General features: G+C 43.0%; 1 protein-coding gene across 1 annotated transcript in view; it reads right to left on the reverse strand.

The window, feature by feature from the left end:
* The window catches only part of LOC131573513 (plexin-C1-like), a 70,073-nt gene extending 56,635 nt beyond the window's left edge, over nucleotides 1-13,438 (reverse strand). Inside the window, exons 1-3 of the mRNA XM_058827524.1 lie at nucleotides 12,571-13,438; nucleotides 3,275-3,397; nucleotides 1,813-1,947 (exon numbers count right to left, since the gene is read on the reverse strand). Coding sequence (XP_058683507.1) covers nucleotides 1,813-1,947; nucleotides 3,275-3,397; nucleotides 12,571-13,284 — 972 coding nt within the window. The 5' untranslated portion in view covers nucleotides 13,285-13,438. The remainder of the gene's footprint in view (nucleotides 1-1,812; nucleotides 1,948-3,274; nucleotides 3,398-12,570) is intronic.
* Nucleotides 13,439-13,951: the final 513 nt, after the last annotated feature.

The following is a 13,951-nucleotide window of genomic DNA, read 5'->3' on the forward strand; positions in this document are numbered from 1 at the left end:
CCTCTGACAGTAACAATTTGGTTCTACTACTCAAAGGCCAGCATGGGCAGATTAATGCAAGAAAGACTGATCAGCAGAGTGAATTATAGGTAATAATAGAAAGGAGGTATATTTTACAAATAATGCTCTGCTTAGCAGAACACCATTTTCCTCTCCTCAGAATGGAGATATTTAAATGATTGATGAAGGTGCATCCAAAAATGCATGCGCATAACAAAATGCATCTGTGTTTGCATCACCATGTCAGGTTACTGCATGTGCACACTAGAACAAACGCATGCAACTGCTTAGCATGCATGAAAATGCCATTTCAGTAAGTAAATGTAGATAATTGTGGCTATATTGTATGTATCTATACTTGTACATTCAGCTTGAATATCCTAGCCAGCCATTTTCAGAAAAGGAAAGGAAAAAGAAAAAGAGAAAGCTGATTACAAATACTGAATACAGATACAAATAATGCGATTAATAACAATGTGAATTAATGGTCTTAGTAAGAAAAACTAATTCAAACCATATATTACAAATTTGCAAGAATTAGAAGTTCCTATATTTTGTCAACAGAAACAAGAATACACTGCTTCCTGCAAAATTATATTTATTGTTTTTCCATCCATATATTATAAATTTCAATTTATATGAAGGTGTGAGGGATAATCAATTCAGAAGCCAGTCATAATTCTATATTATTACCAAGTTAAAGAAGACAATGTAGAAGCCTTATTTCAGCTCCAAGAGATGATCAGAGAAGTGCATTTATTCCTTGAAGCTGTTGTTCCTTTGTAACGATTTGGTCTTTTACCAAAGCCAAAGAAAATTCAAGTCTTACTTTGAATATCTATATATACTTTTGACTGAGATTTCAATTCCTTCTATATTTGTGATAGATGTTTTATATCAGTTAGGGGTTCTCCTACCAATTTACCTCCACTCTGTAACAGCAGGCTAAAACACTATGTTCACTGCCAGAAAAGTGATTTTATTGTAAGTGATGGTAATTAAGTGCTGGGTGAAATCCTGTTCAGCTAAGATGGACAGCAAGCCCTTAAGCTTTCAATGCCATCTTTCCCACTGCTGGGGAGACAAAGGGATTTTCTGATTGCTGCTCAGTAGCCCTGCTGCAAGATGTGCTAAACAACTGCACCAGCTCCTGGGAGCCGCTCGCTGCTTGACGTGCAGCTCCAACACATTTGCTCACGTGCAGCAGCTCTCAGCCACTGCTGAGCTCCTTGGCCTCACTATGCACACACATTGCTCGCTTGTCCTTTTGCTTTATTCTTTTGAAGTCTATGCCTGACTGAAGACAATGGGAGTTTTATCAGTGATTACAGCTTTATCACTGACTTCATCAGAATTAAGGCTTCAAAGCCATCTTTCAAATTAAGAGATTTCTCCACTTTCAATTGACTGGCAAACCCTGACCTACCAACATCTGGATTGCTCTGTCTCCAGAATGTACAAGTTTTTTTTGCTGTCTCTAAGTTTGACTCTGCATCATCTGCATTTTCCTGCCTCCAGGAAAAACAGAAACAAACACCCTCTTGGCAGAATGGCACAAAATAAGCATGGAATTAAGGGCATTACTGGATTATACCAACACTGGGCAGCACCATGACAGCAAAAGCTCTTCCAAGTTCTGCAGGAGTGCAGCCCAAACTTAGACAACATAGCCAGATATTAGATGTAAAGTTGGTTATTGCAGGTTGCATATTAAAAGTCTAACTCTGACACAAACCAATGCTTCACTTATAAAGTGGTAGAAATCCTTAAAGCAGTAGTTTATATGAATTTATTATTAAGTATTGTACTTACCTTATTGGCAGAGGACAGATAGATGTAGTTGCTATTCACTGGATCAAGTCGCAGTTTGGGGAAAATGGAAGTTTCTTCCTCAATTTCATATAAAACTTCTGGGCAATTAGATTTCATATCTTCATTAAGAATAGCCTAAAACATGTGTAATTAAATTATTCCCATGTTCTTTTATTGATCAGTCAACATGTTAAACAAAAGTCTAATTTCAGTTACATCAAAGCTTCTGAGGTGAATTACGGTGCTATCATTCAATTCACCTACTGCACTGGTTCTCACACTGGAGAAGAATGAAGGAAAGGACCATAGGAACAGAATTTCAACAAAATCCATGCCAGACACATTTAGCACTGAATTTGGCACTGGTTTAGCATATGAAACATGCCTTCCACCAAGTCTGTTACTGATTGATTCAGAAACTGAATGTGGAAGAAATGCCAATATCCCAAAATCACAACCTTTTACTCCTTTCAATGGAGAAGAAAGTATTAGCCTTCAGAAAACAAACTAACATTCAGACATCCATAAAGTAAAAATAAACTTACACAAATTTCTTTGTGGCTTCTCTAAATATACAACTGTGATGATATTTCTTTTTCTTACCTTGACCAACTCTACTGTTTTCCACCACCCTTCACACAGAATTCAAGGGAACTAGAGACCCCAGAAACTAAATTTAGCAAGTCAGTAAGCACACCAATACTTGTTTTTCATGGCTAAAGAAGGGAGATGGGTTCACTGTCTCCACTGTGTTAAGCAGACATGGAAGACTTCAAGTTCATTTTTCATTATCAAAAGCAAAATGAAATCAAATGGACAAAGCTTTCCAAGGTCTCTACTCTATTTCTCTCCAAATGTCTGCTTAATAAAGAATGAGAGTCATCCTTTGCAGTGTAGACAGGATATGCACATTCTAGCAAAACCCTGAAAAAATTAAAGCATAAAAGACATTTGACTGGATGGTTGAAATGTTTGATAATGAGGTAAGATGACTTTCAAGCAATGGATTTAAGTTAGCGTAGGTCAACTATTCAGAAGCTAAGGTAAAATGAATCTTGACTTTTCTCTCTAATGGGCAGATTTTCATATCACACAGGCAAACAAACACACAAACAAACAAACACACTTCCAAAATTTAACAATATTTAATACTTCTACTGAAAAATCAAAGCAAGGAGGGAAACAAGGTAAAATAACTGAGAACTCCACAGTCTGTAAATTAATACTGTGGGCATTAGTGTTTTAATGAAATGTTTACTTGAATTTTAGCAGGGTACATAACTGTTTTTGAAAGTTATCTTGCTCTCCAAAAGACCATACAGCAGTTATTTCACAAACAAAAAAACCAGAGATTCAGGGGATCATATTTGTTTATAATACACTGAATAAACCAGGAAATATTTACCCACTTGAACACAGCAGCAGCTGGTGGAGAAGGGAAGAACTGCCACACTCAGCTTACCTTCAGTAACTGTCCATCATCTGTTCCCAAAAAGAGAACTATACGATTCAAAACAACTGTGCCATAAACAGCCACTAATCCAGAGTGAATCAAGGTAGGTAATTTCTTGATTGATCGTGCCTCCTAAAAATCAGATATAAGAAAAACATATTAAAAAATCACTCACCTATACTCCAAAACTTTGAGGAAAAGAAGAATCATTGGAAAGATTCTCAGAGAACCCAACTTTAGACAAGACTTTAAGTAACATTTCAATTCTGGCACAGTTTCAGAGCAACACATTATTGGAAAATACACACGAAACTAATTTTTCATATATGACAACTGGTCATATCTGTAACAAATATTATATCTGCTGCAGTTAAGTCACTGACTTCAGTGGGATGCAGACTCAGCATAGCAGCAGTAAGTTACTTTGCGTTAGGATTTCTCTTTTTTGGGACACAAGTCCTGGGGTTATTCTGAATTTCCAGTTTTTCTCAATGAAGCCATGTTTTGCTATCACCTGAAGGCTAGATACACTCAGCAACCACTTTCAAAGGTATGCAAATATTCTGGAGAAAGTAGACACTTCAAACAAACTGTCTGTGTGTATAAAAATGCAAACCTTCATCTTCCTTGACAGCAGAAGAAGTACAGACTTGTGTATTACATAAACATAAAAATGAGATAAAGCAATATAAAGCTCATGTCATGGAGAACATAAATGCAGCAGTGTAAGCTTTAAAATCAACACATTACCCTCAATTCTCCATCCCACCTGGAGGAAATCAAGTGGCAAACATATGTAAGCAGCTCACAAAAAAAACCATCATGCAGGAAATCCCTGTATCTTGTGGAATGAAAAACCAAGCCAAATAACTCTGATTGTAGATGATTGAGTGTTGAAAGGAAATCTATATGTGTGAAAATAGGACCATTTACCAGGAGAACTCCCTAGAAGCCCATGTGTCTCCTTAGTAAGCAGCAACTCAGGTCTGAAGTCCTCTAATTGCTCCAAGTCAATCTCTGTGGTACATTGCCAAAGGTGTGATCCCACCTGCTCTCCAAAGGGGTCCAACCCCAGCCAACCTTTACTTCACCCTCCCTGTATAATGCTTTCCAGTCAGCTAACTTAAGGCAAGATGTGCCTAGAAAATGCTCTACCTACCTACATCTTCGTTTGAGTCATGCTCCTCATCACATGAACATGTGGCTGCACATACACCAGTGCCGGCACAAAGGAGTGGCAGGCATGGAGAGGTAGGAGACAAGAGCTCAAGTAAGACCAAGAACAAGCCCTGTAGGTTAGCTTACAAAATCCAGAATTTCAACCTCAAGGATGGATTCCTAACCCTACAGGAACCCTCTGAGTGCAAGAGCCTATTTCACTTTAATGCACAAAACAAAGTGTGGAATGGACCATCAAAACTGACATTTAGAAGAAAGGTGAAGGCATTTGTTAAAGTTATGAAGCAAATCCCTAACACAGTAATGGCTGAATTCAACTCTCTTGCATGCTATGATGCTGGCTTAACCCCCAAAAGTCTTTCCACTAGAAATATTTTTTTTCCTGAACTGCAATCCTAAGTCAATTAAAATGTTCTTCAGTCATCTGAATCATTTTAATTAGCTTGAAAGAACAGCCACTTAGAATAAAAGAAGACTTGATTAACTTTCATATTTAAAGTCGCTATTTCTTTTTTCATGCAGCAGGAAGACACAAGGAACTGTCATGCACTTGCACAGAACTTCAGTAAAACTCATTTGGCCATGAGAATCCAGTGCCCTGGAGGTCTGTGTTAGATAGGGAAGTGGGGCAGAGTGTGATTGCAAGCATTTTAAGGTGGAAAAAGTTAACTCACTTTATTTATAGATCAGAAGGTAACAAACTCCAGAACTATTGCACACAATGAGTCTTCACTCGGGTCAGTGAGTGGAGCTTCCACACTTTCATTTCTACCAAAATTAGGAAGTTTTTCTGCAGTGCATCATGTAGTAGTGTAAGAGAGACAAACTACCCTGGGTTCCTTGCAGACTCTGTACAACAAGATCACAGAAAAGAGAACTCACCCGGTTTCTGAAAAGCTTTGCTGCCAGATTTTATTTTGACCCACATACTAATAAAGTAACCAGTGTCATATCAGTGCATCCTCCTCATCTGACTGAAGAACCAATACTGACAAGTGTGGAAGTCTCCTCCCCTCCCTCTGCTTGCTAGAGGGAGGGTCAACACGACATTGAGCTAATACAGATAAGAACAAGGGAAATTCAGATGGTGGACAGCCACAAAAAACAAAAAGCCTTCTCCTTTTTGCAACCTATTTCTCCAGTTTTCCCATTTCCTCCAGGGTGCAGCTGCTGCTTTCACCCCTCTGTCTCCCCTTTTCCACACACATTTATTGTTTTAACAAGACCTTTTACCTCTTTCTACTGTGACTAATGGGGTTACAGCACTGTAGAGCCTTCCCAAGCTGCTCCTTTCACAGCTAAATCCATTCTTAAAAATGCACTTACAGCCTAAACTTCCATTATACTTGAAGAGTTATTCATCTCCATGGTCATCTGTTTGCCTATCCTGTAACATTTTCAGGCGCATACAAAAGCAAGAAAAGCAAAAGGAAAGATAATACCACTCTGTAAGACCTCCCCTTTTTTAATTCTTCAGTTCCATCCTCTGTTATATTCTGTAGTCTCTCTACAATCTATAGTTGTTTGGTTATTGGCATGGAAGGTATTTATACTAGTTTTCTATTTGGCACTTCATTTTCAGATGTATCTCCATATGACTCCAGTTGTAGCAACCATATTCACACTTCTGTCTTGATTTCCTCCTGATTATTTTACATTGTGTGCCTCAGAGGAAAGGGCAGCATTTTTAGCTCATGCAGCACTCATCATATGCAGCTGTCCAGAACGTAAAAGTAAAGGGTTTGAGCATCCGAGTGAAAGAACAGATGCAGCTATACGAAAGGACATAGGATTTGTAAATAACATATAGCAATAGTCAACACTGAAACAATAGATGCTTTTCCTATGGGGAAAGAACTTTTGGAACCTCATTCTTCTTTCTTAACTTCACCATCCTTTAACCACCTTCATAAGTATTTACTATATCAGAGGTAACAAATATTGGGGCATGCAGTGAGCCTTTATTAGGGCTAAGGGATCAGGAGATGAACCATTCCAAAATTTTATTTCCAGGAAGGTTTTTGATTTGTGCATTGCCCAGCAGTGTTAGGTGGACAAGCCTGTCCATCCTGCAGCCTGCAAAAAATCAAGGATGACCAGAAATCAGAGTCTTCAGTGAGACCTTGCAGAGGCAAATCCTGAGGCTCATGATGCAAGGGAGGAAGAATAGTCAGAGGCTATGGTTGAGTGAGATGCTGATAGAGACTCCTGAGATGGGGAAGCTAGAAACTTGTGATTTCTTGCAGCAGCAGAAATAGTCCTACTCTGCCCTCAGATCTAAGTTCACAGAAGTGGTAAAGTGTCCTAATAACCAGTGAGGGAGAACAAGCTCCATCAAGGAAGGCTTCGAAACCAACTGAGCTTGAACAGCATATTAGCAGAGAGCAAAAGGAAGTGGTGGGTGACCGTGAGGGATGAGGGCACACACTTGCTAAACAGTCATGTTGTAACAACAGGCTGGGGCTTTTTTTAGGGGACCTTACCCATTGCAGAAAGACTGTAGTAATTTTCCATTACTTGGACCACTAATCATTCAGTGGGATCCCCTGAGAGTCAGCTTTGAAGGGAAATAGAGCTCAAATAAGCTGGCAGGTCTTTCAGGACAATCTTTGTCAAGCACAAAACTCAGGAAAACAAGCAGACACATCACGAGATGGCCTCTAGCTAAATAGGGAAGTCATGATTGAACTACACTGCAGAACAACATCACAAATGAAGAGGAAGCAGGACTAAGGAGGAAGTCTCTGGACACGCAGGAATGGTGGAAATGAGCCTGGAAAATCCAAGCTCACCTAGTTTTGTAATTGGCAAGGTATGATATGGACAACAAGAAGAGCTCCCACTACCACGTGGGCGATAAAAGAATTAACAATAAAATGCACAGCAGCTGCTGAATAGCTCAGGAGATTTACTGACAGTTGATGCAGACATGGCTCTGGACTTCACCAGTACCATGTTGTGGTCCTTTGTACACACAAAGCTCAAGGAGGAGAGAAACTATGAGTACTGGGAGAGGATTAAGCCAGAGATCTCTTAAGAAATCTCAGCTTTTACAAGTTTTAGGGAAGACAGATGGGATCTCTAGGAAGATGCTGAGAGACTGATGAAGCTGAAAGGTTATTCTCTCCTGTTTCAAAAGGTGTAGAGATCAGGTAAAGTCTCCAACTGAATAAAGACAAATACTGCACCGATATTAAAAAAAAACCAAGATTTTTTTTTCAGGGAACTACACATTAGTTGGTCTCACTTTTTTCCCTGGGACAATCATGGAGAAAATCCTCTTTGAAACCATCTCTGGACACAAGAAGATGAACATGGTGACTGAGAAAAGCCAGCATAAATTTGCCAAGGATAAATCATGCCTGACCAATCTGAAGTACTTATAAGACTTGTAGGTATGGTGCTTAGGGACATGGTTTTGTGGTGGATGATCTTACAGGTCTTTTCCAAAACTGGGTTGCTTCAGCCTACAGAAGAGACAATTTCTGAGAGACCAATAAAACAAAGCCAGGCTCTTAGCCCAAGTGTATGTAAGGTAACAAAAGATAATGACACAAACTGAAACTCTGCAGGTTTCTAGTGAACAGGAGATGAAAAAGCATCACTGTGAGGGCAATCAAGCAGAACAGGTTGTCCAGAGAGGTTGTGCAGTCCCCAGCCCTGGAGTGTGAGAGTTGACAAGTCTTCAGTGGTTTACTTCCTACACTAAACAGGGATGAACTGAAAAGTCATTGTAACAAGACAGAAATATTCACTTCAAAAACATTAACTCTAGAAACCCATCAAACATTAGATGCAACACTAGCAGTCTGTAATACTCAGGGGATTGACTTTACTACTATAAAATTAATTACTGGATCAATTTTGATACAAAATTATATTTACAAGTCTGTAATTCTTTCCTTAAATAAAAGACCATGAATCACTCTGGAATGAGTTACCACACAAATTCAAATGTCGTTCCTGCAAATTAAAGGCCGTAATTAAACTGCTGTGACTCTGTTGACTTCAAAATCTCATTTCAGTAGAGCTTACACCAGCTAGGATTTGTGTTAAGATTCCAAACTATGTTTAATATATTAAGGGACACATACTAACCCTCATATATATCAACCACTGAAAAATGAAAAAGTTCAAAGATCAGACTGTTACAAGTCTTTACTTGCATTAAGTAATCGATGAAAATCCAACCAAGATGGCTTATCTTTTAGTAACTATCACAACTACTTAGCCTTTTCATATAATTGAATAAACACCTTGATATAAACTACAGCAATTCTCTTTCTTACAAATATATGCCTCACAGTTTTTTTGGGATTTTCTACCTGAAAAATTGTGAATCCTTGAATCTTCCTGAATCCTTTTAATGCAATTTTTTTAATGACAAAACCAATTCCCAGATTTGTCATTATCATGCTTAGGCAATATTCTACATTTGTCTCCTGTTGATGTTCTCCAATTGGAACACTTTTCCTACTCATCTACTTGGCTGTGACTCACAACATCCTGGCTTGTCTGTGAGAGACCTGAGATCCTTTTAGGTCCTGCTCTGTCACAGAACAACAGAAGAAAAGCCATTCTTAAAGTCCACTAGCTCCCACAGCAAGTTTGTGACAAATTCCAACATTCCTCCTGTGTTTGTAAGTACCCAGTCAGGTTTCTGAAAAGAAGTTGAGACTTGACAAATTCCCACTTACTAACTAAGGAAATTGTGAAGAAGATGCACTTATGTATATGTAGGCTATGCTAGTGAGTCCAGTAACACACACACCCTGATAGTGCATGTAAGCAGATATATTCAAAAGTAAGAGATGTGTGGATCAAATAAAAACAAAAAAGCTGAATATAAAACTGTAAAATGTTCAGAGCAGTTTCATCTAAAATACCATTTGCCTCTTGCTAGATAGGGATCCTGTCTCTGGGAATCAAGTGGTGCCAATGTCCTGAATAAATACATCCAAGTAGGACAATCTTTGTGCGCTCTACTGCACAAAACAAAAATGGGCTTGCCTACTTCTCATATGGAGAAATTCCACAGAATTTGTAGCAGCCACATACATTTTGATAAAGTTGGTCAGCAAGGATCTTAAAAATTACTAGTTTCTAATAGCAGACTCTAATCCAGCATTAAAACTTAATGCAAATGAGAACCCTGGCCTAAAAGGCAAAGCGAAACTAAAGAGATTACACACCTACAGTGAGTTCCAACAGGATGCAGAGCAATTTGGTTCCAATCCAGTGAAGTACCCAAGTACATGCTTTACTTTAAATGCATGGGCATGAAGATGATGAAAATACTTATATATGCCTAATGTTGAATATGTCATTAAGTGCTTTACTGGGTTAGGGCCAGAAAGCTCAGTACCTTACAGGAATGAGTTCAAAGTACACCATTTAGCAATGGCATAACAGGGAATTCAGGACCACAAATACCCTGGGCTAAGCTCTTCTTGCAGTGTCCTGTTGAGAAATGCAATGTGAGTGGGGAGGGGTAAGAGGATGTCTTGTCTAAAGGTAATCAGAATAATAACAGAAATCTAAAGGATGACAAGATCAGAAAGAAAACGAACTGCCACTAATCCTTAAGGCATATGCTTACTATAAATTGTATTCCTGCAGTGAAAAAACTCCCTGTATTTACAATTCCTACATAAGCTGATAGTCCGTGTCTGGGATCCACATACCTCATCACATCACACCTGAGCTCCTGCATTCAAGTGTACCCAGCGGAGAAGACTAAGACCCACAGCACCCTCCAACTCCCTTCTGGCCAGAGCCACTGCTAGGGTTTCACACACTGCTGCAAGCTGTACACTGATGGACATGCCACACTCCACCTTCCTGTCAGCTCTGAAGCCCATGTGTTTCTGAGTCCAAGAACAGCATATTCCACGATTGCAGGGACTCCCATACTTTGGTGAGAGACGGTAGAAGGATCTGGTCTAAAACAACCCAGAAGCAGCAACATATGGGCCTGTCATCTCCAAACTTACTCTGCAACAGCCTAGCCTAACCTTCTGTAGTATAAAAAAAAATAAAAGCTGAACTACATGCATTTATTTCTATGTTTATACACCATAAGCACATATAATTAGCTTAATAAAGAGAGCTAATTAACCATGTAATGTTATAGGTCATATTACTTCAGAGGACCCACATGTCCTGCTATCTCACAAAACATTGAAATACCACTTTTCTCTCAGTGGTAAACTGCACTTCTCATGCCAAAATATTACAATCAATAACATCATCATAGTTTGGGACATAAGGCTAAATAAGAAATCCTTTTAAAGATTGTTACAGTTGAGATTCTTCAACATTGTATCCAAATGTGATCTAAATTTCCAGGAGGGATGCGCCTCTTGGGACATGAAAGTAACACTGGAGTCACAGGAGTCTGATCTGAATTAGACCAATTATGAAACAAGTGGATCACTGATTTTTCATATTCAGGCCCTGAGAGGCAACAGGGACAGGGAATTGCCCTGTCTGCAGAAATATGTGCCTCACTTTACCTTCATCACGTTACTCTACGAGATCCATGAGGTTTTTCTGAAATTTCTTGCATGAGATTTTGTAAAGTGTTCAGAAGGGATCTACTGCCCAGGGAACTTTCATCTTCTGTTTTGTTTAGTAGGCTCAGAAAGCACCTTCACTAAGAAACTTCACAAGTAATTAGGAACAAACTATACAAACTAAAATTCCAACAAGCGAATAGGTATTTTGGGATCAGAATGAGACTTGAAATTCATTCAGGAGGTTTGCCTTGTGGGAGCACAGAAATCACAGAGTAAACAGTAAGCTAGCACTGGAAATCAAAGGATTGGCTCTGGCTCCATAGTGAGTTTCACTATTTACTTCAGCACAGTTGTCTCACCCACATATGGGGTTCTCATTCACAACCACGTCCTCGAACACTGGCAATAGTCTCACAGCTTAGTAGGGAGATGAGCAGACTGAATCACACGTGCCCTCTGGTAGTCTGTTTGGAAAAATCTCAGCACTGCACTCCACTGTGAGCTAGATTTGGAAAGGCAAGGAGTGACAGCACTTCTTTCAAGGAATTTCGAAGAAACTCCTATTGTAACACCTCAAGGATTCAGAAGTTTATCTGCAAAGACCCCGGATGGTGTGGGAACTGCAAAAGGCTTAGGGTTTGCTATATGATCCCCTATGGCTCTCCTTGATACTTTTCAGTGGTCCTTTTGCCACAGCTCTGGAAACTTTCTAACTTAAAAGCATGGACAGGCATTTCAAAAGCACCTTCTTCATGTGAATGACATTTTTACCTTCCTGAATATAATTTTTAGGTAATTACTACTGAGGCCAGAGCAAAGCCAGTAGCCTTGCCTGTCCCACTGTCCATGCACTCAGCTCACCCTGAAGAGGAGGAAGGAGCTGAAGAGAGTGTTACTGATGTAGGTGACATGAGGAACTCCATGGGACACCACTGTCTGTGAAAATGTAACCACTGCAACAACAAAGAGATAACACCTATTGTTGTCTGCTGCACACAAGGATTTGGGGAGGTGGCTGTGAGAGCCCTCCCAAGCAAGGCCAGTCCTGAGAGGCTTGGAAAATACTTAACACAGAACAAGCAACCACAGATAACTAGGGAGAGACAAGGATAACAGTGCACACAGCCCAGTGCACAGAGCCAGTTTGATGGGCTTTTTTTTCATTTCTGATGTAGCTGCAATGACATGAGATGTGAATGCACAGAATAAGATAGGAGATGCTTTATCTAGGCTGTATGGAAAATAAAATGAAATACGACTAATCCTAAGCTGAAAAGGACACACTGAGGGAGAAACCTAAGACTCAGGTCTCACCCAGGATGCCCTCAGGTGCTCCCTCAGATGTGTCTTTCACAACAGGTAGGTGGAAAGTATACCAAAATCTGGTAAAGGATCAGCTTTTTAGAAAGAGAACGAGCTGGAGAAATCACTAGAGCTGACCAGGGCTGATGTGCAAAGCCTGGTGCGGCTCTGAAGTTTCTCGCTAACTTCATGTGCCTCCAGGTCAGGGACACCCCGTGAGTCATGCACAGAGACACCAGCCACAACAATAACAGTGTCAACAAGGGCGTGCAGGATGAAAGCTTAGCAAACGATGCCCGGACTTACACAGCTCTTCCCGTTCATATTGAAGTGCGTGGATGCACAGGCTTGCTCCTTCATCTCCTCCATCCCAAAGATGCAGACGGCAGTGCTGTTCCACGCCTTGGCGTTGTGGCTGTGGCGGAATACACCCACCCACCAGCCCCGCTCACCCTGGCGAACAAGGCTGGAAGAAATAATGAGGCTCCTGCACCCGCAGTCCAAATAGACGTGCCCTTGCAAAGTAAGGCCACCCTCTGAAGGGCGCAGCTGGCGCAGGACAGCCATGCTGGGTGGCTCCGTGTTATTGCCCAACCTGGCCTTCAATGTGTAGTAGGGAAAGAAAAGGTGATCCCCCCACTGGAGCGCGTCAACAAAGTGCAAAGGTTCCTCCTTGCGCTTGATGATGCCCAGCTCCTCCTTGGACTTGAGGTTGACCATGCTGCGCACCGTGATGACGGTCTCCTTGTCCGACTTCGAGGGCTCGCAGTGCAGGTGGTTCGTGTCGGCGCTGGTCGAGTAGGTGGCCGCCACGGCCAGGTACCAGGCGCCGGCCTGCTGGAAGACGACGCCGGCGGTGGAGCCGTCGGGCAGGCAACTGACCACCTCGCTTTGGTTCAAGCGCTGCCGGTAGGACGGCTGCTCCCACACCTGGCAGGCGCCGCCATCCTGGGTCCAGCCGGTCAGCAAGACTCCCACCCCGCCGGCCTCCTCGTAGTACAGCAGCAGGTTGCTGCGCATGCCGGGGGGCTCCCCGCAGCCCTGCCCCGCCGCCGGCACCACGCGGAGCCGGGGCTGCAGCTCGGGCCGCAGCTCGTAGAGGCAGCTGCCGCCCGCCACCAGCACGGCGCCGCGGCTCACCTCGATGTTGTCGATGGGGGCCCCCGGCAGCTCGAAGCTCTGGGGTCCGGCGGCGCCCGCCAGCGCCGCCAGCAGGGGCAGCGCCCAGCGGAGGGCGGGCGGCGGCGCCGCCATGGGCGCGGGCTCGGCTCGGCGCCGCGGGGCGCCTCAGGCGGCGGCGGGCGGCGGGCGCTGCTGCGCCATGCTGCGCGGAGGGGCCGGGCGCGCTGCCGCCGCCGCCGCCGCTGCTCCCTGCGCCGCGGCCGGGCTGCGCGGGCGGGGAGTTCCTCTTTCGGGGCGGGGAGGAGGGGGTGCCTGCACGGGAGAGGTGGGCCGGGCTCCTCCGGGAGGGCTGCCGAGCCACCTCGCCGCCGTGCGCCGCCGCTCGCCCTCCGCCCCCCGGCCCCGCCGGCCCGCCTTGCCGCGGACGGTGGGCGGCGGCGGCGGCGCCGCGGGAGCCCTGCTCGGCCGCCGGGCTGCCGGGGGCCGGGGGCGGCCGCCTCGCAGCGGCGTGGCGGGACGCGGAGGGGAGAGAGACCCGCCTCGCCCGGCGGCGCTCAGCACCCGC

This window comes from Poecile atricapillus, chromosome Z (genome assembly GCF_030490865.1).
Source record: "Poecile atricapillus isolate bPoeAtr1 chromosome Z, bPoeAtr1.hap1, whole genome shotgun sequence".
NCBI classification, from domain to species: domain Eukaryota; kingdom Metazoa; phylum Chordata; class Aves; order Passeriformes; family Paridae; genus Poecile; species Poecile atricapillus.